This window comes from Stegostoma tigrinum, chromosome 22, assembly GCF_030684315.1.
Source record: "Stegostoma tigrinum isolate sSteTig4 chromosome 22, sSteTig4.hap1, whole genome shotgun sequence".
Lineage (NCBI taxonomy): Eukaryota > Metazoa > Chordata > Chondrichthyes > Orectolobiformes > Stegostomatidae > Stegostoma > Stegostoma tigrinum.
In genome coordinates, this window is record NC_081375.1 from 37189927 (window position 1) to 37216236 (window position 26310).

At 43.0% G+C, this 26310-nt stretch overlaps 2 protein-coding genes across 8 annotated transcripts in view; one reads left to right on the forward strand and one right to left on the reverse strand.

Moving 5' to 3' along the window:
• Positions 1 to 14193, forward strand: part of LOC125463477 (Na(+)/H(+) exchange regulatory cofactor NHE-RF1-like) — a 104562-nt gene extending 90369 nt beyond the window's left edge. For both annotated transcript variants that reach the window (XM_048554758.2, XM_048554757.2), the window contains 2 exons: positions 9602 to 9718; positions 11243 to 14193. In XM_048554758.2, coding sequence (XP_048410715.1) covers positions 9602 to 9718; positions 11243 to 11398 — 273 coding nt within the window. In that variant the 3' untranslated portion in view covers positions 11399 to 14193. The remainder of the gene's footprint in view (positions 1 to 9601; positions 9719 to 11242) is intronic.
• Positions 14194 to 16939: 2746 nt separating this feature from the next.
• LOC125463691 (epsin-2-like) overlaps positions 16940 to 26310 on the reverse strand; it is an 80913-nt gene continuing 71542 nt past the window's right edge. For all 6 annotated transcript variants that reach the window (XM_048555270.2, XM_048555268.2, XM_048555271.2 and 3 more), the window contains 3 exons: positions 19474 to 19581; positions 18350 to 18583; positions 16940 to 17442 (listed from right to left, as the gene is read on the reverse strand). In XM_048555270.2, the coding sequence (XP_048411227.1) occupies positions 17093 to 17442; positions 18350 to 18583; positions 19474 to 19581 (692 nt within the window). In that variant the 3' untranslated portion in view covers positions 16940 to 17092. The remainder of the gene's footprint in view (positions 17443 to 18349; positions 18584 to 19473; positions 19582 to 26310) is intronic.

Genomic DNA, 26310 nt, shown 5'->3' on the forward strand with positions numbered 1-26310 from the left:
TGTTCCAGGAAGCTGTCCGTCCTCTGATTTACATTATTCTGTGATGAATACAAACACTGTCATCTCTGAAGCTGCCCGTTGTCTTTGTATTGGACTAGCTGGGATTGTAGTTTCCCTTACCCTGTGCTCCAAAGCACTCAATCTCCTCCTGCTCCGCTGACTCGCCCAGAGTCAGAGTGTTTGAGCTAACTCGACTGTGTGAGTGCACCCTTACTCTATACCTGATCTCTTCCCCACACCTCTTCATCCTTCTTCCTTTCAGCATCTTGCTAAGTAAATCTGAAATCTTAATACTGTCTGTACTATAATCATTAATTCTGAGTATGCATTTCACAGCCTGACAATTCTGTGCATAAAGGATGTTTTTTCTTCCCCCTGCTGTCTGTTCTAAATCTCTTGCATTCAGCCTTTTTCTTAACTTAACCTATTTTTCTAATCAACCTATTCAAAGATGTTATTGCACACCTCTCGAGCAGGTGGGACTTGAACCAGGGTCTCTTGGTTCAGGTAAGGACGCTACCACTGCACCACAAGAGCATCCCTGTTGCGTTCAGTCTCGGACCCAAATCCCTTTTGTTCAAAATTCCTCCACTCATTGGAAACAAGCTGTTCTGTCTACCCTGATCCGTCTGTCATGTTTTTATTTTTGTTTATTACTAACCTGTTTTTCAAATCAACCTGTTCAGAGACATTATTACACTGTAGCAGGTGGGACTGAAACCTAGGCCTCCTGTTCCAGGGGTAGGAACACTAACACCACTTCACAATGGAGCAGAGTGGCACAATGGGACAGTACTAGGTCCGTAACCCAGAGTTTCCATAGAATCTCTACAGTGTGGAAACCGGCCCTTTGGCCCAATGGGTTCAAACCAGCCCTCCACAGAGCATCCTGCTCAGACCCATCCCATCCCTGTAGTCCTGCATTTCCCGTGTCAAGCCCACCTACACTCTTGAACACTCAGGCAATTTAGCATGGCCAATCCGGCCAACTTGCACATCTTTGGACTATGGGAGGTAACTGGAGCACCCAGAGGAAACCCACGCAGACACTGGACGAATGTGCAAACTCCACACTGACGGTCACCTGAGGGTGGAATCGAACCCAGATCCCTGGCACTGAGAGGCAACAGTGCTAACCACTGAGTCACCGTGCAGTTTTAACCACTAACAATGTGTGGAGGATTTTTCAATTTAGTTATGAATATTGGCTTTGATGGTAGGGCTAGCATTTAATGTCAATCCCTAATTTATTCTTGGAAAGGTGGTGCCTGCTTGGTAGCCACTGCAGCCCTGGAGGTGTAGGTACATTGACAGTGCTGTTCAGGATGGGGTTCCAGGATTCTGACCCAGTGACGCTGAGCAAACAGCAATATATTTCCAAATCAGCAAGGTGAATGACTTGGAGGGGAACTTGTGATTAGTGGTGTTTCCATGTAACTACTGCTGTTATCCTTCTAGATGATTATGATCCTGGGTTTGGAAGTGATGTCTGAGGAGTGTTAGTGAATTTCTGCAGTGCATCATATAGATAGTACATGCTATTGAGCATCAGTCATGGAGAAAGTGAATGTTTGTGGCAGTCATGCTGCCTGCTTGATTGCTGGATGATATCAAGCTTCTTGAGTGTTGTTGGAGATGCACTAATCCAGATAACTGGGGACTATTCCATACCTCACCATTAGCCTTTAAATGTAGAGAGGTTTTCGGGAATCGGGAGATGGACTATGGACTGCAGATCCTCTAGCCTCTGACCTCGTTTAGAGTTGTACAGCATGGAAACTGACCCTTCGGTCCAACTCATCTGCACCAACCAGACACCCCAATCTGACTTAGTCCCATTTGTAAGCATTAGGCCTGAAATTCCTCTAAATCCTTCCTATTCATATAACCATCCAGATGCCTTTTAAATATTGTATTGTACTATCCTCCTCTGGAAACTCATTTCATGCGCACGCCACCCTTTGTATGAAAAATATCTTTTTAAAATTCTTTTGCCTTAGAACCTCTTTAAATCTTTTCCCTTTCGCCTTAAACCTATGCACTCTAGTTTTGGACTCCCCACCCTTGGAAAAATACATTGGCTGTTTATTCCTTTCAATGCCCCTCACATTTAATAAACTTCAATAAATTCACACCTCCACTTCCAACACTCCATGGAAAAAACAGCAGCCTTTTCAGCCTGTCCCTGTAACTGCAGTCCTGGCAGCATCGTTGTAAATCTTTTCTGCACCTTCTGAAGCTTAACAACATCCAAGTATAGAAGCATAACCAGAATTGTACACAGTGTGCTAAAAGTGACCTCATCTGTGTCCTGTGCAGGCACGTATGACATTCCAACTCCTCTACTCAATGTTATTACCAATGAAAGCAACCATACCAAACACCACCTTCACCACCCTGTCTGCTTGCGACCCCACTTTCAAGGAACTAAGCACCTGCACCTCAAGGCTCTTTGGCAGGGCCCTACCATTAAGTGTATAAATCCTGGCCTGGTTGCTTAGCAGAATGCAGCACCTCGCATTTAATTATTCTCCATCTGTCACTCCTCGAGCCAGTGGCCCATCTGATCGAGGCCCGTAGCCACAGTGTTTAAATAGCTAGCCCACTTCAGTTCCTGATCAATGGTAACCTTCAGGATGTTGATAGTAGGGGATTCAGTGATGGTAACACCATTGAAAGTCAAGGGGAGATGGTTAGATTTCTCTCTTACTGAATGCGGTCATTGCCCTTCACTTGTGGGATGCAAATGTTACTTGCTGCTTATCAGCCCAAGCCTGGATATTGCTCTGTTTGATCATCAAATAGATCTTTGTGCAGAATGAAGATTAGTATTACAGTGCAGTATAATATCTTGGACTGATGAGAGAACTGATAGAGCTGCCTGACAGGTGAGTGTACAAAATTACTGATAGTAATCAGAATTAAACAGATGTTTCCATTAGAGTGAAAGTTCATTCTAGATTCAACAATATAAAACAGATTTTCTTATTAACCCGATAGGGAGTTCAAGAGAAACTCTTTTACTGAGAAAAAGGTGAGCATATGGAGATCACTACCTTGAGGAGCAGTTGAGGTGAATAGAAAAGATATATTTAAAGGCATCTTGGATAAACACCTGAGGGAGAAAGAAATAGAAGGAAATGCTGATAGGAATACATAATGAAGGATGGGAGGAATGTGCCCTGAAGCATAAACACAAGTATATAACTGTAGACTAGTTGGCCTGAATAACAACAAAGTGTTCTTGATTTTTTTAGTTGATACAACTCCTTTGATCTGCCTGATACAACTTCCTTCCGATTATTGTTAAGTTTGAATTGCTGCAGACGTTGCAAAAAGAAAACTTGCACTCTCAGGCACTTCCCCAAGATCTGCCTCTCATTCTTGTAGTGTTTGCAGCTGGTGTATCTACTTTTCTTGTTAGTTTGTTAAAAACTCATGGTGGCTTGGGATCAGTTGTGATGATACAAATGAAATGAATAATCTGAATTCATAACTTAGTTATCGATAATCATCAAAATAAATCTAAGCTATTGTCGTTATGACTAACACAACATAAAAATACTTCTACCATATCACAACATGGGGGTCTCCTTAATTTACCAATAAAAGTGAAATGTCTACAGTATTTATTAAAACTATAGATCGTCTGCTGTAGGTTGAGTACAGTGAATTGTCTATCATTTCCACATAATGTTTGAGTCTTATAAAGTAGGAAATTGAGATATCGATGTCTTTTCGCTCTCTATTTTGTTTGTGGGATAGTGTCTTTTCTCTTCAATTTCATCACCCATTTACTTTTATGTGATTGTGGCAAATCAGGAGATTTCTATCAAAGCCTAGAGACAGGACCTGTTGTTGAAATTAAGTCAGAGCAGCTTTGATTGGTAGGTGCGTTCATACCACCAGAAGATGATGTGGGGGAGGTTAAAAACTGATAGGGTGACTATTTGAATGACCTCCTCTTGTGCAGTTCAAATAATACATTAATTTCTTTAGATATGTTCATTTTTTTTAAGTGTTTGGGCATAATTGCCAGTTTGAGTTTCTTGTGCAAACTCAGCACAAGATGAAGAAACGGATGTAGAAGAGTGCCATTTGGCCCTTTCACCCTGCTGTCATTTAGTAAGATTGTGGCTCATCTGACTGTCATCTTAACTCCACTTTCCTGCTGTCCCCTCATAACCGTAGACTCCTTTTATAGATCAGAAAACTCAGTATTAACCACGTTAAATAAACCAACTTCCACGTTGTCTGTGGAAGAAATTTCTGAAGACTGACATGCTTCCCAAAAAAAACTCATCTCAAGTGAATGTTTTAAAATAAAGAATCTGTGTCCCCTAATTCTAGATGATCCCAAGTGGGAAAGCATCCTCTCAGCATCTATCCTGTCAAGTTACCTCAAGGTTTTCTGTTTCAGTAAGATCACCACCCCTCATTTTTCTAACTTCCAATGCATATCGGCCCAATCTGCTCAATCTTTCCTCGTAAGACAAGCAGTTCATCCCAGGAATCAGTAGAGCTAATCTTTGCTAAACTGACTTCAATGCAAGTAGATCCTTCCTTAAGCATGAAAAGCAAAACTTTCCCTGGATGCACATTCACTAATGTCCCGTACAGTTGTGGCAAGACTCCACATTTTTATTGTCCCCATCCCTACTTGCAATAAAGAATCATATTAATTCCTGAGAACCTAAGTTATGCTAAGTCACGTACCAGGATAAGCAGATTACTGTGTTCTATACTCTTTCCTTTAAGATAATATTTTGCTTTTCTGTAGCTCCTGCCAAACTGAACTACCTCATATTTTCCCAGGTTACACTTCATTTGCAGATTTTTGTAATAACTGACTTAAATGATCTGTATCCTTTTGGATTTTCTTTTCCTAACTATCTTCTTTTTGGTCAGCAAATTTGGCTATAGTACAGTCAACCTCATTATCCTAGTCATTAAAATGGATCGGAAATAGAGCAAGTCTGAACACAACCTCTAAGGCACTCCACTCCATAGTTTTCAATAGGGGACAATTACCCATTAATTCCAACTTTTTGTTTTGTTATTTAGCTAATTTTCTATCTGTGCTAATACATCACGCCCAACACCATGATGTCTCCTCGTGGGCAGTAATCTTGTATGTGGTACCTTTATTGAAAGTTTGAGGTCATCCTTTGAGTCTTTTATTTAAGTAGAGGAGAATGAGAATTTCTTCCCTTGTTTGTCTTTGGAATTGTCTTCCACAGAGATCATTGGAGGTTGGGTCTATATATATAGTCACTGCTGAGTTGGACAGATTATTAGGGAATCAGAGGTTAGGAGGAGGTGTCAGGAAAGTGGAATTAAGATCCCAAAAAGACAGACCAGAATTCCTTCTAAATGGTGGTAAGCTGGGGACTGTGAAGAAGCAGAGAGATTTAGGGACTCCTCTTCTTGCGTTTTCTGCCTGAAGTTGATTATCGGCTAAACGCTGTCATTTTTATGACTGGTGAGGCAAGGAAGCAGTCCAGAGTCTACGTCAGCTGAAATAGGGAATGAATCCTGTACTGTGGACATTAATCTGATCAGCGTACTAGTAAGATAGCCAGTTGAGTCAACCAAACCCCATATTCAGGGATCCAAATACTAAAATCACTAAGTTAGCTAACGGGGTTCAAGAAATAACTTGAAGTAAAATTTCTATTTACTTATTTCAAGGGAGCTGGAATCTGAGAGAATAGAGACTCTGACTGTAGCAGAAAGTTCTGGTTAGACCCACTTAAGATGCAGAATGATACTCTGATTCAAAGCATAAACTAAGGCTGTATTCCCTGGAAATTAGAAAGTTAAGGGATGATTTGATCGAGCTTTTCAAATTGTAAGGAACAGGGAGGTTGGATAGAAACTGTTACAATGGCTTGGAGAGTCTGGCACTAGGGATTTGCCTAAAACCTGGGGCCAGAACTTTTAGGAGTGAAATTAGGACAGACTTCTACATGCAGAGGGTGACTGAAATTAAAATTCTCTTCCACAAATGACAATTGCTGCTGGTTGAACTGTTAGTTTTAAAACTTAAGTGATAGATTTTCATTAATCATATATATTAGTGGATATGACCAAAGATGGCTATGTGCAGTTAAGTCACATATCAGTCAGGTAATTCCGTCCCAACGGGCATTGTGTGTCATCCCACAGCAGGTGGAATGCAGCGGTTCAAGAAGGCAGCTCATCACCTTCTCAAGGGCAACTAGGGATGGGCAAGAAATGCTGGCCAGCCAGCAATGTCACATCCCTTAAAATGAAGTCATTAAATGCCAACTTTCCCCTTGATGAAGGGCTCAGTGACCAGGGGACATAGATTTAACGTAAGAAGATTTAGACGGGATGTAAGGAAGAAAGATTTCATCTCGACATGGGTAAGAATCTGGAACTCACTGCCCGGAAGGGTGGTAGAGACAGAAACCCTTGTAACATTCAAGAAGTATTTACATGTGCACCTGCAGTGTCAAGGCAGTCAAAACTATGAGCCAAGTGCTGGAAAATAAGATTAGAATAGTTAGTTTTGTCTGGCACAGACTCGCTGGGCTGAATAGTCTTTTTCAGTTCTAGAGACCTCTCTTAATCAAATGACAAAACAGATCTGAATTGTTAAAAGGTTTCCTTGTTCCTGTTAGATTACTGGGTTTGGTTCTGGGCTGAATAAGGGGTCAGAACCTGAGAATTTGAGATAGGCCAGTCAGGTATGATAGGTTTGGAAGCACACCTTTTACATAAAAGCAAATGGAAATCTGGAATTCTTTCCCGAAAAAAAAAAAATTTGAGAATTTGATTGATTGAAAAATTCGAAACTGCAGTTGATAGATTTTGTTAAACCAAGGTGTTAAGGAGTACAGAGGCAGCTGAATGGAATTAAGACAAAGTGAAGTAAATAATCTAATGGAATGGCAGCTTTGATTCCAAGGGCTTTCCTGCTGCTCTGATGCTGCCTGGCCTGCTGTGTTCATCCAACTCTGCACCTTGTTATGTCCTTCTGTTCCAGTCTCCTTAATTATTGTCGTGGCTACGATCAGTCACTTGACCATGGATAGCATTGTGAAGTGACAGAAAAGACTGCACAGTTCATAGGATCCCTACAGTATGCAAGAAGGCCATTTGGCCCATCAAGTCCGTACCAATCCCCCAAAGAGCGTCCTACCCATGCCCACCCCACTACCCTCTCCCTGTAACCCTGCAATTTCCATGGCTAATCCACCTAGCCTGCACATCTTCGGACTGTGGGAGGAAACCAGAGCAGCTGGAGTAAGCCCATGCAGACACAGAGAGAATGTGTAAACTCCATACACCCAGTCACCTAAGGGTGGAATCGAACCCAGGTTGCTGGAGCTGTGAGGCAGCAATGCTAACCTCTGAGCCACCGTGCTTCCTGTTAATGTGCAACTGTCTGTCTGACCTAAATCTAGTTACTTGCAATCCTTTGCTAATCTAGGCTGGCTAAGACTCCCTCCACTAAAGTGTCAAGTGACCTGTGCAGTAAATGCTAGCTCTGCTAATCTGCATTTCTGTTTGCTGAGCCGTTATGATTGCTTTGTGCATCAGAAATCTATCCGAGATGTGGCTGATGTTCCTCAAAGACAAACTGTTGTTCCAAAAGAGAATTTTGTGCGATACAGCTGGCTAGAATTTAGACATTGCTGTTTTGAAAAGCTGCTAGCTCTCTTTGCCATTGCCACTAAACCCCTGGATTAGCTTCCGATTTCCCAAATAACAAGAATAGTTCTGTCAGTCTCAATCCGTTGCAAATGCTAGAATCTCAGATTGTCAGCCATTCATGCTGGCACTGGACTGTGGAAAGCTGATTATAGAAACCTCAACAGGATATGAATGACTCACCGCCTCTTTCTTTCTCTCTGTCTTATCCCCCCACCTCCCAATACCCCCAGACAGTGCCTGGGCCCCAGCAGGAAGTAAACCTTGACTCCAGGCAGTGCCTGTGGTCTGATGGCTGAATCTGTGACTCCGAGTTCAGAGTTAGGATCCCACCAAAGGATAAGCTGTGAAATTGGGTATTTATGGACTTAGTCAAAGTTTTAGGGCGAAAAGCCCAACTGGCTCAGAGAAGGAAACCTGCCATCAAAACCTTTGGCAATGAATATTGGACCCACCCCAAGTGGCATCAGAATAAATAAAAAAGGTCCTTTCCCATGTTACCCATATCCCAAAGATCAAAAGGGTGAACCAAAACGACCAAAAGGATGGTCTCGGTATTTATCCTCATTCTGATATTCCTTCCTGTATCATTTCTGTTTCTCCCTGTCTTCTCCCTCTTGTATTGGGCAGGGGAAAGGCATATTTATTCCTGAGGATATAGTAATGCACAAATGTAGTTGGACCTCAGGAATGTACCTAGTACATGTAGGGCGGTACGGTGGCTCAGTGGTTAGCTCTCCTGCCTCACGGCACCAGGGACCTAAGTTCGATTCCACCCCTGGGTGACTGTCTGTGTGGAGTTTGCACATTCTCCCCGTGTCTGCCTGGGTGACCTTCAGGTGGTCCGGTTTCCTCCCAAAGTCCAGAGATGTGCAGGCTACAGGGATTGGCCACTCTAAATTGCCTGTAGTGTGCAGGGGTGTGTAGATTAGGGGGTGGGTCTGGATGGGATACTCTGAGTGTCAATGTGGCTTGTTGGACAGAAGGGCCTGTTTCCACACTGTAGGGATTCTGTCAGTCTGAGTACCATCAGTCTATGGGTAGTATATTCACCTGACACCACCACACCTCTGCCATCAATAATTGCTGTAGTAATCTGCTTTCTGAGCACTGATCAAGGTGATGTAACATATTTTACTGAGCTGCTCAGCTTATTGCAGTAGATTTTCCCTCTGTGTTAGACAGTTCAAAGTTTAAAGTTTTAGTTTTGATATAATTGAGTTATACGTCCAGGCAATCCTCCCTCCCTCCTTGCTAATAGTGACATCCTGTGGTCAGTTGGTCCTGTGGCTCCAAACTGTTGTCACTCAGGTAGGGAGCTGGAATTAAGTACTTTTACCTCTCATCTGAAATGGAGGAAGATATTGCATATACAATACTGAAACTAGATCTCTCCTATGTCCTTCCCTGATGTTTCTCTGCATGATTCAGCAGAGGGGAGAGAGGCAGAGGTGGTTGGAGGTTCTCAGTTTTAAAATAGTTTGTTCAGGGAATGGCTGTATTGCTGGCTGGGACAGCATTTCTTGTCCATCCTTCGTTGCACTGGAGAAGGTTGTGCAGAGCTACCTTGTTAAACTGTTGCAGTCCACTGGGGTACAGGTGGATCCACAACACAGTTAAGGAGGGAATTCCCGGATTTTTCACCCTGAAGCACACTGAAGGAACAGCAAAATATTTCCAAGTCAGGATGTCAGTGGTTTGGAGGGGAACCCTCAGGTGGTGGTGTTGCCCTTGTCCTCCTCGATGGTAAAGGTTGTGGGTTTGGATGATGCCAAGAATCCTTGATAAATTCCTGCATTGTATTTTGTAGATGGTACATGCATCTGTTACTGAGCATTGCTATGTTTAGTTTTTGTTTTTTCTCACTACCTTTCCATGAAGCGAGTGAAGACTGATCTCTTCCTCCTCCTCCTCCATACAGGCGAATGGAGATGTATCTGCGACAGTGACACCCACACCAGCACCATCTTCAAACTCCTCATCTTCTCCATCAACCCCAACAACTCCATCGAGGGATACAAGTATCCCAGTAGTCAAGGTAGAATGTAATACTTATGATTTCCATTTTTTATTTCCTGTTGCAGCAGTGACTAAAATTTGAACATGCTTTTCCTGGCAGTGATGTTTTGAAACATTTCCCGGTGATGAGTGCTGATGAACTTCCAGTCCTGTAAGTGTTGGCAACGGCACGGAGGGGGCGCTGCCCAGCCAGCACAGTGTCGGTGTTGGTGCCGATTGGGGGGTGCTGCCCCATCAGTGTTGGCACCGATTTGGGGGGGGGGGGGGGGGTGCCCTATTGGCGTTGACGTCGGCGCTACCCTGTCGAAAGATCAGTCTTTCTCAAGCAGTCTTAAACTGAGATCCTATCTGCCCTCTCTGCTGGATGGAAAAGATTTTCATGTCTGTTATTTTGGAGAATTACATAGAATGTTCAGCAGAGATCCTGGCCAACATTTTCTACATGCCACGCTGAACAGTTCTGGTTTGTTGGATCTTACTGTGAGAAAACTGGGATGGAGGGGTGTCATTTCTCCTACATGACACCGGTGAGCGGAGCACAACTTTTTTAGCTGTAGATGTGGACTGCAGTAAGACGTTTGACAAGTTCCCTCATGGTAGACTGGTTAGCAAGGTTAGATCACATGGAATACAGTGAGAACGAGCCATTTGGATACTGAACTGGCTTGAAGATAGTAAACGGAAGGTGATGGTGGAGGGTGCCACAACAATTGATGCTGTGCCCGCTGCTTTTTGAGAGTGATTTGGAATGTGAACATAGGAGGCATTGTTAGTAAGTTTGCAGATAACATCAAAATTGGAGGTGGAGTGGGCAGCGAGGAAAATTACTCAGTACAATGGAACCTTGATCAGGTGGGCCAGTGGGCTGAGAATTGGCAGATGTAGTTTAATTTAGATACAGGTGAAGTGTTGCATTTTGGAAAGGCAAATCAGGGCAGGACTTACACACTTAATGCCAGGATCCTGGGGAGTGTGGCTGAACAAAAAGACCATGGAGTGCAGGTTCATTGTTCCTTGAAAGTATAGACCCCGACAGCGTAGTGAAGAAGGCATTCGGTGTGCTTGCCTTTATTGGTCAGTGCATTATAGGAGCCGGGTCTATAGCCAAGTTCTTTTACCCAGGGTGGGGGCATCCGGAACTAGAGGGTATAGGTTTAAGATGAGAGGAGAAAGATTTAAAAAGAAGCCAAAGGGGCATGTTTTTCACACACAGGATGATGTGTGTCTGGAATCAGCTGTCAGAAAAAGTCGTCAAGACTGTTACAATTAAAACATTTAAAAGGCACCTGGATGGGTATATGAATAGGAAGGGTTTAGGGGGATATCGGCTAAATGCTGACAAATGGAACAAAATTAATTTAGGATATCAGCATGGATGAGTTGGACTGAAAGGTCTGTTTCTGTGCTGTACAACTCTCTGACTCTAATTATGGGCTGACTGGAGGTGGTGACAGAGGCTATACAAATGCAGGTCTTTGTTGTTTAGTCCAAGCAGGTGATGGTCACAGAGAAAGCTGACATTTTCTCTCTTTCTGGTTGATAGCCCCAGCTTGACAGTGACAAAACAGTTGGTGAGGTGGGTCTGAGCCTCAGTACCTCTGCAGCAGAGGCCAAGGAGAAGGTGCATTCGAAACGCTCCAGTAAGCGGGCCCCGCAGATGGACTGGAGCAAGAAGAATGAACTTTTCAGCAACTTGTAAAGAAGAAAGAACCTTCGCTAATCTCAGCTTCAGCTTTAATAACCTCAAAATGTTAATTTCCTTAGTAATTTTGCTTTCCCAAACCCAGTTGAGTCTTAACCTGGTACATTCAGAGGGCTGAGTCCTTCCCTACTTCTGTTTCCCCTTTTGTTCAGATCCAGATCCCGGTCAAGTCAGGTCATCATTGGCCTGGCTTTTGTTCATCAAGCAGGGTATTGAGCCCTCCCTGTCCCACTCTGACTATAACTTTTGCGCAGACTCTGTGCTGCCTAACCCAGGAGCTGTGCATGGTGTGCTGGAATCCCATGGGCACCTCTCACTATCTGCTCCTGATGCCAGCACTCACTTGGGCAGGGGCAGCACTGTGGGGTCAGGGACACTCTCCTGTCTTCACTTTGTTCAAGTCTCTCTGCTACCCAGTTGCAAAGCTTTTGGTGAACAGTGTGCACTTTAAGACCAGTGTTCATTACACAGTCCTGAGCTTAACCAGGTCACCTTGAATAAAAGCAGGACAGATTTACAATCTCTTCAAACAACTGAGTCCTGTGCTGTGAACACTGAACCATTCATTCACAAACCTGGTGATTTTTGGAATTTTGTTCCTTTCTCCTGATGAACAGGAGGTTTTGAATCTCTGTCAAGATCTGTTTGAACTTACCCACACGAATTATCTATTAAAGAACACACAGTTCTGCCAATGACAAGATCAAATTTTGCATCTCATTTTTCTCTAATCTGTTATGTGCGGTTATGATGTCTTCTTTAAAATTTAGATTCTTCGGTATTAAAATCGGGTCTAATCTGCAAACTGAAATCGACAAACAATTAGCAAAGAAGTTATTTAGTAACTAGACGAGGCTTTTGTAAGGGGCGATGGCTGCTTTCATGATGATAAAGATGTACAAATTAGTGCTGACAAACCACTAGTCCATGCGAGGATGCTTGTGTCTCAGTGGCCTGTGTTGACCTTGGGCAGGTAGCTACCCATCAGAATTGCATGGATATTGGTCACAGTCCCAATCCAAGCTCCAAGTAATTGTAGAAGAGTGTAGATTTCTCTGGAAAGTGGATGTGGAGCCATTTTGCCAACACTCTAAATGATTCAGGTTACTGGAAAGTGTTGCCATACAAGAACTTAATTTGGGCTTTCATTTAGAGTATAATTCAAACCATGGAATCTCATCTCTTCTTATCATATTCCTTCATCCCATTTCTTTCCCATTTGCTGTTTACTTTTCAGATTTCCTTTTCAAAGACCAACCTTACTCTCAGTCAGTATTGGTGATGCTGAATGACGCTTTGAGTCAGATCACAGCAAGGTATAAACTGGCCCTGCAGGTTGAGATAACTGCTCGCCTGTGTATGTTTGGTGAGAGTGCAAGTCAGTTTTGGTCTTTTCACCCCTTCCACCGTGATGTGCCATTGAGTCTGGTTAATCTGCTTTGAACAGTCTGATCTAGTTAGTGATACTTGATTTCTCATTCCCTGTTTGACTCTTGTTACAGGAGGGTATGATCTGTCTATTAGTGTTGATTGTTGGGTTTACCTTTTCGTTTGGAAACATTCTCTGGGATTGGGTATTAAAGGGACTCGTTTATTTGTTCTTAACTGTCAGCATCATCATCTTCTGGTTTTTGTTGCATTTTGGGTGTTTTCTTAACTCATTCCATCCAGTTCACGATACTCCCATCTCCTCCTGTACTTTAGATGGCATCATGATTGACTGCATGCTTCCTGTAGTTTTCTCACCATCAATGATGTGAATGATCTACTTTCATTTGGCACAAGAAAGTTCTGATCTAAAAAGATTCCAGAACCTGGAAATCCAACAGGCTTGGCATTTGCTTTCAAAGAGGCTTTCAATTTGGATTTTAATTTACTTCAATAAAAGCTAGGTTCAGAATTCAGCATTGATTAGACGAGAGTGACCTCCTCAGCCTGTCACTGTGGCGAGTTGTAAGGAGTAGTTTAGATCAGTCATAGTAATGTGTAAACCTGCAGAGACACTGACTCTAGTATGACAGCTAGAAACTCTCAATTTCTAATTTCTAACTGTAGAATCATGGTCTTGGGCTGTTATACTTGAGGTCAGAGACTTTATACCCCAGCCTTAGTTTAACCCTCAGGATCCCTTCTCAAGATGATGCCTGGGACTTGTGACAAGGACCCTGCCTGATTTATAAGATAGATGGTTTCTCAAGGGATTCACATACTACCCTGGGGTGCAGTGCCTCAACACCAATTTTCAGAGTTGCTGGATTTAGTCCCAGTTTTGGGCAGTACATCAAGGATTAATCTTGATATAGTCATGGTCTTTGTCCAAATATGGCATTATATCTCATCGCTCTGTTTTAGATTGCATTTTCCTTCTTTACATGACAGTTTCTACACTTTATAATTTTCTTTAAAAGCTTCTGACCTATATTGGTGGTAAGATGGAAACATTTCTGTGAAAGTGAAATGCCAATCATAGCCCCGGGAAACCTCAGCTGAGATTAATCCTTCGTGTACATTTGTTGTTAATTTTGATTTTGTCAGTGCACTGTGTTTGATGGCATTGGAGCACATGTAGTCTGATTTAATTAGCACAGGTTCTCGGTTAGAGACATTGCAAATTGTAGAGAAGAGTTTTATTCCTGTGTATAAAAGGCAGAGATCAAAGTATTTCTTGCTGTGTAGCTTCATGTGAAATAGCAGAATGATTTGTTGTCCAAATTCAAACACAAATAATTTTTAGAAACTATATTTTTACCAATGTCTGTAAATTTTAAGAAATAAAAGTTAAAATCAAAGAACTGTGTGCATTTTTGTGCCTCAAAAATCCTACAGGGCACTTAACATTAGAGAACTGAGGTGAAAAAAACCAAGGCTGCGACGTTCAAAAAGTCATGAGACTCAGGAACGGCAGGTTTGAGTTTTAATATCTTCTGTCATTGGAGGGCTCGTAAATCTCTTTTGAGGGATTCAGGAGTGCATGTGGGGAATTTGCTGATGTGTCCAACTGATTAAGAGGCTAGCAGTGTGTTTCAGTTGAGAAAACAGCTATATATACTGCATTTAACCAGTAGTGTTTTTAAATTAGGTTCACCTTTTACCTCTCAGCTGAGAGCTCAAAGATTGAATTTATCACCGTACTCCATCTGGTGGAGCGGACAGGAATACGAGTCAAACCTATTCCAACATTTTATTAGATCATTGCAGATCCATATCAACTCCATTTACTCACCATGGTTCCATTGTCCTTCCCTAGCCCAAGCAAAATCATCAATCTTGGTCTTGGAATTTTTAGCTGAGATTTCAGAGTTTTAAGGGAGAGATTTCCCAATTTTCATTCCCCTTTGTGTGAAAGATGCTGTCTTATTCTGGACTTAGACGACCAGAGGAAATATATACTCTGTTGGTCTTTGAATGAGTTTAAACCCCTTTCTGAGATCACATGCCTGACTTCATACAGAAGGGAATACAGGCCTACTTGAGGCACCTTGCCCTCAACAAGGAATGTGTCCATGCTATTAGCTGAATGGCTGGTTTGTGATGCAGAAGGACATCAACAGCAGGAAGCTCAATTCCAAAATTGGTTGAGGCCACCTTCTCAAACTTGCCCCTTGCCTGAGGCATGGTACATATCAGGTTATGCTCCCCACCAACTGTCTGTCTCTGTCTCACACATACATTCAGAGACACACGAGCACCCATACACACCCACACAGCAGCCTATGACTCTCTTTTAGCCTCAGAATCATTCCTTGGAATCTTTGTGCAGGCCTTGGAGTGAATGCAGTACTCTCCTAAGGTCAGCCTGCTAACACACGTTGGGAGTCTACCCGAATCGACATCTATCTCCTGATGACTATTGAAATTCAAAAAAATTTTCAAATGGTAAGGGGATCAAGGGTTCCGGTGAGAAGGCAGGAGCACAGGATTGATAAACTTATCAGCCATGATGGAATGGTCTAATTCTGCTCCTATCTCTTATGGTCTTATCATTATTGGAAAATGATCTGATTGCATATTTAAAAGTAAACTAGTTCTGGCATCCGCATAGCAGTGTGCTCATGGACATCATTGCCTGTGTTTACCCAATAAGTGACTCAGGAGGTAAAAGGAGTGAACATTGCCACTGCAACAATCACAGAAGCCTACTCTGAGGGTATCTTGAAAGTTAGATGTATCCTTGGTTGATTTTTTTTTTCCCCTTTTAAAATCGAAGCTTGTGGGAATTGGTGAAAATTGTTATCATATGTTTTATTTGTAATGAAATGGGATTCTGCATGAGTTTGATAAAAGCCTTGGTATTCTCCTTTCTCATATTACCTTAGATGTCACTTCTGCCAATATCTTACATAATATGTCCAGCTACAGTTGTCAACTCTGTCCTAATGTGACCTGCCCAGAACTGATTGCAACGTGTGTGTGAGAAAGATGGACAACTGGTGGGGAGTATAACCTGAGAGGTACCACAACTCAGACAAGATGCAATTTTGAAAAGGTGGGGCATTCATGGTGACTTTACGCAATGAGGGAATTGAAGCCCTGCTATTGCTGTCACTCTGCATTACAAACCAGCCATCCAGCTAATGACATGGACACGTTACAAAACAACCAAAGAATGGCAGAGGCTGGAATTTGGAAACAAAAACAAGTTGTTGGGAAATCTCAGCAGGGAAGATGTGTTGCAGTTGTACAGGATGTTGGGGAGGCCGCACTTGGAGTATTGTGTTCTATTTTGGTCACCTTGTTACAGGAAAGATGTTTATTAAACTGGAAAGAGTGCAGAAGAAATTTAGAAGGATGTTGCCAGGACTCCAGGAACTGAGTTATAGGGAGAGATTGGACAAGCTAGGAGTTTTTTCATTAGAGCATAAGACACTGAGGTAAGATCTGCTAAAAGTGTATAAGATCATGAGAGGCATGGATTGGATGAATACACATAATCTTTTTCCCAGGCTTGGGAAATCAAAGATTAGAGGGCATCAGTTTAAGGTGAGAGGGGCAGGAGTATATGGGAACCTGAGGCAACTTTTTTTTTAAACAGAGGATGGTACACATATGGAATGAGCTGCCAGCGGGAGTGGTTGAAGCAGGTATATTAACAACATTTTAAAAGGCATTTGGATGAATACATGAATAAGAAAGGTTTGGAAGGATATGGGCCAAGTGCAGGGAAATGGGTTAGTGTGGATGGACATTTTGGTTGGCATGAACCAGTGTTTGGGCTGAAAGGCCTGCCTCAGTGCTATAGGACACTTTGATTCTATGTCTGGCAGTATCTGTGGCAAAAAAAAAGCTGAGTTAACATTTCGGGTCCACTGACCCTTCCATAGAACTACTTTGAGTTTGTGCGTTTTCCCAGCAATTTCTGTTTTTGTTTTGTGAACATATTGTTTTCTGTAGCATGCCATACCACATCACATGGCAGTGGATTGGAATCTCAGCAATGATTGGGTGAGCCAGCAGATTTCCACTAACCAATGTGGGTATTGAGGTGCAAAAAATGGAATACATGACACATCAGCCAGTGATATAAAATTAGATGTTTATTTCTGAAGTATTACACGGCCCCAATATATATTTGCAAAGTCACTCCAGTTTGTCCCAGTGAAGCAACATGGGATAGTATTCCTAATGACCACATCCCATATCATCATAGTACTGTAAACACAGCCTGTATTGCCTAACTAAAGGTTACTAACCTCAGAGAAAGGGGTTCAGGCTTGTGGTTTGTTGAGGCATTCCAGCAGGTTTAGAAACTGGGACTGGTGGCTGTCCAAAATGATGACTCATGTCCACTGCCATTCTTGTGGCTGGCACCATGCCTGCTGCCTGTGGTAAACTACTGAATGTTGAAGGATAGGTCATGGTGGGTGGCATCCCTCTAGGAACCATGGTTTGTGGTGCCATCAAGGGCATTGATGCCATGCTCACACTGCCACTGCCCATGGTGGGTTGGGCAAAACCAGCACTGCTCTGAATCTGCTTCATGGTCATTTTATTCTGGTCGCCGACTTGGAAAGGGTTGGATGTTGAGATTGAATTGAGACCACCTGCAAAGAGAAGAAAGTCAATAATTTGACACCATACATCTTATCAGAATGCAGCATAAACTGTTGAGGCAATTGGTATCAGAGCTGGTTGAGTGATGGGACATTACGTTCTGTGGACAGGTACAGCGGTGTTTTGATACAGGGTAAAGTTCCTAGTACACTATCCTATCAAATATCACCAGATAGATACAATAGAGGGTTAGATACAGAATAAAGCTCACATGGAGCTCTTGCAAATAAGGAGGCTACCAGAGTGGGCTGGCTTTACTTTGCATCCCAAAGATCTCAGGGTGATGCTTGAATAGTTCATACCATAAAGTTTTTTTTTAAACAAGGAATTGAAAGTACACTGGGTGATCCATAGAAAATCCACAGAGCACTTTTAACAACAATGAGACATAGCCTTCCGTTAAAGCTGTTCTAAGCTGTCAAACCTGACATTGTATTGTACTTTCAACATAACAATAAACTCTAGTACCAACAATTTCCCCTCTCATTTTCAGAATCATCCCGGAATCAGAGAGACAGCAGTAGCAAAAAAAAACAAGATCACCTATCTCCTGCTAATCACCCATCTATTTAAACTCGTTTTGTAGTCCCTGTTCAGATCAGTGCTGTGTTGCGCTTAATCCCCAGTATTCCATTCGGTGCACCTTAACTGGGGGAGTTTTTCTTATTAACTCAGTCAAAATTGATCCTTCTAACCACTAATTTTATTCCCAATCTGATGTTAGCTCAATTTGTTTTTGAAGGAGGTAATTCTTGATCACACTCAGGCACTCACCATTTATCTCTGTGGGTCACTCTTGGTTTATCTCTGTCACTCTCAGCTTTGCCTAGTACTACAACATCTTTGCTCAAAGGTCTGTCTTTCCAAAAGACTTACTTTTAACAGAGAGACCATTACCTGACGTGTGGAAAGGGTTCTTGCTCTTAAGGTTGTGAGAAGGTGCAGACAGCAGCGAGTCCAGATTCACCAGCGATGCAGCGTTGGGATCCAGGAATAGTTCTGGAGTTCGATGAGGCCCATTTGAAGAATCCTTTAGAGAGTTTCCTACTTCAGTCATATCGAAGACATCTGGACTAGTACTACCATTCTGCTTTGTTTCTGGAACCGTTTCACCCAGGAGGTCCATCTTTGCTGCAGAACCAGAATTGATCATTATTTTCTTTTCTGGCTATTGTTTATCTTGGAGCCTGGGCTCCTCAGCATAATCCTGCTCCTCTCAATCCAACAGATGTGCCTTGCCAATACTGAAAACATAGAAATGCCTGGTAACAGTGAGCAGCAGCTCGTTGGGAAGAACCATCTAAAATACCTAGCTCATTGCCAACTAATTGGTTGATTATTCTTTGGAAAGAGTGTCGGTTGTGACAATTGCAGATTCCCAGAGCCCTAAAAACACATTAATTAGGGGCAGCATCTGACATTTTTTTTCTCTTTTTAGAAGGTGACTGATACGTTTTTTTTCCCCGATGTTAGGCAATTTCAGCTAATTTCAGTTTTGTTTCTGTTGGACAGTATGTCAGAATAAATAACACTTTTCTGGGCAAGGACTGGGATTGAAAGATAACATTTACTGCCTCTAGCTCACAATTAAGCAACACTTCTAATGTAAAATTCTCATCTTTGTTTTCAGATCCCTCTCTGGTGTCAGCCTCTCTCTCTCTCCCCCCAGTTTAACCACTTCAGCTCCCTGGGTTTCAGCTCTGGAATTCCCTCACTAAACCACTCTGCCACTCCATCCTGCTCTCCTGCCTTAAGCAGTTCCTTGAAAACTATCTAATGAAGCTTGCAATCATGTCCTTAGTGTCACTCTTCTGAAGCACTTGCTATGGTTTAGTATCTTGAAGGCAATATTTAAAAAAAACAAATTGTTGGTTCACAATATCTTCAGGCGTTTTAGCAAATACTGGAGCGATGGGGTCATGTGAGGTCGTGATAGTGGATTGACAAGTGGGAGTGGGCTGGGGGAAGGTGCAAACTGAAAACAATAGCCTATGACTGCTGCAATCCAGTCTGAACATTACCTGCAGGAATGTCAGGCACCGTTGATGAAGACTCAACCCAGGCACTCTCTGCAAACTGATCCAGCACAGAGTCTCCTGAATTCGTAAATGGGTCAAATGTGGAGCCATCTGTAACAAGGATATAATCATGAAGAGAAGACAATAGACATGGCAATTCCTATCCTTGTCTTCAGATCCAGCTTTGCTCCCTCTTATTTCTCATCAAATTAAATATCAGGAAGATTTATATCATTGCATTGAGTTGCAGGGACAAGAGACAACGTCTAGCCACTAACTCCATCTCTCTCTACCTGGTCACTCTCACAATCTTGAGCTGAGCTCCCGAACCTATTTCTGCCACATGGCTAAGACTTCTATCTTGTTCATAATGAACCATCATCTCACTGGTTCAAGTAAGCACAAGACATCTTGAGTTCTTAGAGTAGACGTTTTCAACATATAGCACAGCAATAAGGGTAACTAACAACAGTTTTTGTATCTTTTGAATATTACCTTTTTCAGATCCATAGGTGATCTAGTAATCACTAGTCTGTTACCTCTATAGTTCACCCTGGTGTGGATTCTTCCAAACAAACCTTATCATAGCTAATACCTGGGTGCTCATACTATAGCTCACAACAAGTATGGTTCACCCATTATTCCTTTGGTGCCATCAGATACAGTCACAACAGGGACAGGACAGAGAGATGGGGGAAGATAGAGAGGAGGGAAATGAAACAGGTGATCTCGTTGAAATATATAAGATCCTGAGGGGACATGACTGAGTGGATTCTTGACAGGATACTTTCTATAATGGGAGTGATAAGCCTAAAAATAAGGTCTCCAGTTAAAAATGAGTTTTATTTTCCTCTCTGAGGGTGATTAGTCTGTGGAATTCTCTTCCCAAGACAGCACTGGAGTCAAGGTCATTGAATATGTTTAAGACTGAGTTAAATACATTATTGATTGACAGGGGAGTGAAAGGTTGGATGGATTAAGCAGGGAAATACAGGCAGCAATCTAAATGCCCGTGGCTGAATGGGTCACATTCTGTGTGGCGCTCTTCTCCATTGTGTTGCAACTTTTGTGGTTGTGACATTCAGTGCTGAGTGGCTAATTTCCAGCTCAATATCTGAGTGATATTTAATAATCCGGTTAATGTTGTGGTGACCAAAATCCAATGTTCTCTGAGGGATATTAATGCTGGGAACGAGGGACATTTTTGATTCAAGCACCATCATTCAAATAAAAGCAAAATACTATAAAATGCTGGAGAACCCTGCAAGTCTGCCAGAATCATTGGACAAAGAAACCTCGTTAAAATTTTAAATGCCACCAATATATTGTCTGGAGCTACTTCAGCCTTTTCTAAGGAAATATTGGTGATGGGGGACATAGAGTCATAGAGCTGTACAACATGGAAACAGACCCTTTAGCCCAACTCAATCATGCCATCTAGACGTCCTAAATTAATCTAGTCCCATTTGCAAACATTTGGCCCACACCCTTCTAAACCATTCCTATTCATATACCCAACAGATACCTGTTAAATGCTGTAATTGTACCAGCCTCCACCACTTCCTCTGGCAGCTCATTCCATACATGCACCACCCTCTGTGTGAAAAAGTTGACCCTTAGGTCCCTTTTAAATCATTCCCCTCTCATCTTAAACCTACAGCCTCTAGTTTTGGGCTCCCTTACCTTAGGGAAAAGACCTTGGCTATTTACCTTGTTCCTGCCCCTCATAATGTTATAAGTCTCTACAAGGTTACTCCTCAGCCTCCTATTTCCGTGGAAAGTAGCACCAATCTATTCAACATCTCCCTCTGGCTCAAACCTTCCAACACGACAGTATCCCCGTAATTTTTTTCTGAACACTTTCAGATTTCACTTTGGCAGGGAGACCAGAACTGAATGCAGTATTCCAAAAGTGGACACACCAATATCCTGTACAGCTGCAATATGACCTCCTAACTCGTCTCCTCAATGCACTGATCAATAAAGGCAAGCATACCATGCCTGCTTCACTATGCTGTCTGTCTGGTACTCCACTTTAAAGGAACTATGAACCTGCACTGTAAGGTCTCTTTATTCAGCAACACTCCCCAGGAGCTTACCATTAAGAGTATATGTCCTACACCGATATGCCTTTACAAAATGAAGCACCTCACATTTATCTAAATTAAACACCACCTGCCGTTCCTGGGCCCATTGGACCATCTGATCTAGGTCCTGTTGTGCTCTGAGATAACTTTCTTCGCTGTCCACTACACCACCTATTTTGGTGTCATCTGCAAACTTACTAACCGTACCTCCTGTGTTCACACTCCAAATCATTCATATAAATGACAAACAGCAGTGGCCCCAGCACTAATCTTTGTGGCAAATCACTGGTCATAGGCCTCCAGTCTGAAAAACAACCCTCCACCACCACCTTTTGTCTTCTTTCTTCGAGCCAGTTCAGTATCCAAATGGCTAGTTCTCCCTGTATTCCATGTGATCTAACCTTGCTAACCAGTCTACCATGAGGAACTTTGACGAACACCTTACAGAGGTCCATATAGATCACATACATCACTCTGCCCTCATCAATCCTCTTTGCTGCTTCTTCAAAATAACTCAATCAAGTTTAAGAGACATAATTTCCCAGGCACAAAGTCAAATTGACTATCCCTAATCAGTCCTCAGGATTCAACAATTTGCCCAAAGCTGATGTCAGGCTCACTAGTCTAAGTTCCCTGGATTTTACGCACCACATTAGCCAACCTCAAGTCTTCCAGCATCTCACTTGTGGCTATCAATGATACAAATATCTCAGCAAGGAGGCCTGCAATCTCTTCCATAGCTTCCTGCAGAGTTCTAGAATACATCTTTATGTATTTTAAGACAGTCAGCACCTCCTTATTTGTAATATGGACATTTTTCAAGATGTCATTATTTATTTCCCCACATTGTCTATCTTCCCTATCCTTCTCCACAGTAAACACTGCTACAAAATTCTTGTTTAATATCTCCACCATTTCCTGCGGTTCCACACATAGGCAGCCTTGCTGATTTTTATGGGCCCCTATTATCTCTCTAGTTACCCTTTTTTCCCTAATGCATTTGTAGAATTCCTTGGGATTCTCCTTAACCCTATTTGCCAAAGCTATCTCATGTCCCCTTTTGCCCTCCTGATTTCCCTCTTAAGTATACTCCTAGTTCATAGAGCATAGAGCATTACAGTTCAGTACAGGCCCTTTGGCCCTCGATGTTGTGCCAACCTGACATACCAATCTGAAGCCCATCTAACCTACACTATTCCATGTACGTCCATATGCTTGTCCAATGACAGCTTAAATGTACCTAAAGTTGGTGAATCTACTACCGTTGCAGGCAAAGCATTCCATTCCCTTACTATTCTCTGAGTAAAGAAACCACCTCTGACATCTGTCCTATATCTTTCACCCCTCAATTTAAAGCTATGCCCCCTTGTGCTCGCCGTCACCACCCAAGGAAAAAGGCTCTCCCTATCCACCCTATCTAACCCTCTGATTATTTTATATGTCTCAATTAAGTCACCTCTCAACCTTCTTCTCTCTAACGAAAACAGCCTCAAGTCCCTCAGCCTTTCCTCGTAAGACCTTCCCTCCATACCAGGCAACATCCTAGTAAATCTCCTCTGCACCCTTTCCAAAGCTTCCACATCCTTCTTATAATGCGGTGACCAGAACTGTACGCAATACTCCAAGTGCGGCCGCACCAGAGTTTTGTACAGCTTCACCATAACCTCTTGGTTCCGGAACTCGATCCCTCTATTAATAAAAGCTAAAACACTGTATGCCTTCTTAACAGCCCTGTCAACCTGGGTGACAACTTTCAAGGATCTGTGTACATGGACACTGAGATCTCTCTGCTCATCTACACTACCAAGAATCTTACCATGAGCCCAGTACTTTGCCTTCTGGTTACTCATACCAAAGTGCATCACCTCACACTTGTCTGCATTAAACTCCATTTGCCACCTCTCAGCCCAGCTCTGCAGCTTATCTATGTCTCTCTGCAAACTACAGCATCCTTCGTCACTACCCACAACTCCACCGACCTTAGTGTCGTCTGCAAATTTACTAACCCATCCTTCTATGCCCTCATCTAGGTCATTTATAAAAATGACAAACAGCAGTGGACCTAACACCAACCCTTGCGGTACACCACTAGTAACTGGTCTCCAGGATGAACATTTCCCATCAACTACCACCCTCTGTCTTCTTTCAGCATGCCAATTTCCGATCCAAACTGCTATATCTCCCACAATCCCATTCCTCCGCATTTTGTACAATAGCCTACTGTGGGGAATCTTATCAAACGCCTTGCTGAAATCCATATACAGCACATCAACCGGTTTACTCTCATCTACCTGTTTGGTCACCTTCTCAACGAACTCAATAAGGTTTGTGAGGCACGATCTTCCCTTCACAAAACCATGCTGACTATCCCCAATCAATTTATTCTTTTCTAGATGATTATAAATCCTATCCCTTATAACCTTTTCCAACACTTTACCAACAACTGAGGTAAGGCTCACTGGTCTATAATTACCAGGGTTGTCTCTACTCCCCTTCTTGAGCAGGGGAACCACATTTGCTATCCTCCAGTCGTCTGGCACTATTCCTGTAGGCAGTAACAAGTTAAAGATCAATGCCAAAGGCTTGGCAATCTCCTCCCTGGGTTCCCAGAGGATCTTAGGATAAATCCCATCCAGCCCAGGGGACTTATCTATCTTCACCCTCTGTAGGATTTCTAATACCTCTTCCTTGTGAACCTCAATCCCACCTAGTCTAGTAGCCTGTATCTCTCTGTTCTCCTCAACAACATTGTCGTTTTCTAGAGTGAATACTGTTGAAAAATATTCATTTAGTGCTTCCCCTATCTCCTCTGACTCCACACACAACTTACCACTACTATCCTTGATTGGCCCTAATCTTACTTTCGTCATTCTTTTATTCCTTAAATACCTATAGAAAGCCTTAGGGTTTACCCTGATCCTATCCGCCAACAACTTCTCATGTCTCCTCCTGGCCCTTCTGAGCTCTCTCTTTAGGTCTTTCCTGGCTACCTCGTAGCACTCCAACGCCCGAACTAAGCCTTCACATCTCATCCTAACATAAGCCTTCTTCTTCCTCTTGACCAGAGATTCTACCTCCTTCGTAAACCACGGCTCCCGCGCTCTACAGCTTCCTCCCTGCCTGACAGGTACATACTTATCTAGGACACACAGGAGCTTTTCCTTGAATAAGCTCCACATTTCAAATGTGCCCATCCCTTGTAGTTTCCTTCCCCATCCTATGCTCCCTAAATCTTGCCTAATCTCATCGTAATTGCCTTTCCCCCAGCTATAACTCTTGCCCAGTGGTATACACCTATCCCTTTCCATCACTAAAGTAAACATAACAGAACTGTGATCTCTATCACCAAAGTGCTCACCTACTTCCAAATCTAACACCTGGCCGGGCTCATTACCCAGTACCAAATCTAATGTGGCTTCGCCCCTTGTTGGCCTAGCTACATACTGTGTCAGGAAGCCCTCCTGCACACACTGGACAAAAATTGACCCGTCTATAGTACTCGAACTATAGTGTTCCCAGTCAATATTTGGAAAATTGAAGTCCCCCATGACAACTACCCTATCTCTCTCACTCCTATCAAGAATCATCTTTGCTATCCTTTCCTCTATATCTCTGGAACTATTCGGAGGCCTATAGAAAACTCCCAACAGGGTGACCTCACCTTTCCTGTTTCTAACCTCAGCCCATAATACCTCAGTTGACGAGTCCCCAAACATCCTTTCTGCAACTGTAATACTGTCCTTGACCAACAATGCCACACCTCCCCCGCCTTTTACCATCTTCTCTGTTCTTACTGAAACATCTAAATCCCGGAACCTGCAACACCATTCCTGTCCCTGCTCTATCCATGTCTCCGAAATGGCCACAATATTTAAGTCCCAGGTACTAACCCATGCTGCAAGTTCACCCACCTTATTCCGGACGCTCCTGGCATTGAAGTAGACACACTTCAAACCAACTTCTTGCTTGCCGGTGCCATCTTGTGTCCGTGAAACTTTATTTCGGACCTCCCTACTCTCAACCTTTTCTATACTCGAACTACAATTTTGGTTCCCATTCCCCTGCTGAATTAGTTTAAACCCACCCGAATAGCCTTAGCAAATTTCCCTCCCAGGATATCGGTACCCCTCTGGTTCAGGTGAAGACCATCTTGCTTGTAGAGGTCCCACCAACACCAGAAAGAGCCCCAATTATCCATGAAACCAAAACCCTCCCTCCTGCACCATCCCTGTAGACACGTGTTCAACTCCTCTCTCTCCCTATTCCTCGCCTCACTAGCACGTGGCACGCGCAACAAACCAGAGACAACAACTCTGTTCGTCCCAGCTGTCAGTTTCCATCCTAGCTCCCTGAATTTCTGCCTTAAATCCCCGTCTCTCTTCCTACCTATGTCGTTGGTGCCAATGTGGACCACGACTTGGGGCTGCTCCCCCTCCCTCTTAAGGATCCCAAAAACACGATCTGAGACATCACGCACCCTGGCACCTGGGAGGCAACACACCAACCGTGAGTCTCTCTCGTCCCCACAGAACCTCCTATCTGTCCCCCTAACTATGGAGACCCCAATGACTACTGCTCCGCTCCTCTTCCCCCTTCCCTTCTGAGCAGCAGGGACAGACTCTGTGCTAGAGACCTGTGCTTCACTGCTTTCCCCCGGTAAGTCCCCCCCGCCAACAGTATCCAAAACGGTATACTTATTGTTGAGAGGAATGGCCACAGGGGATCATTTGCAGTTCATTTATAGTTTACTAGG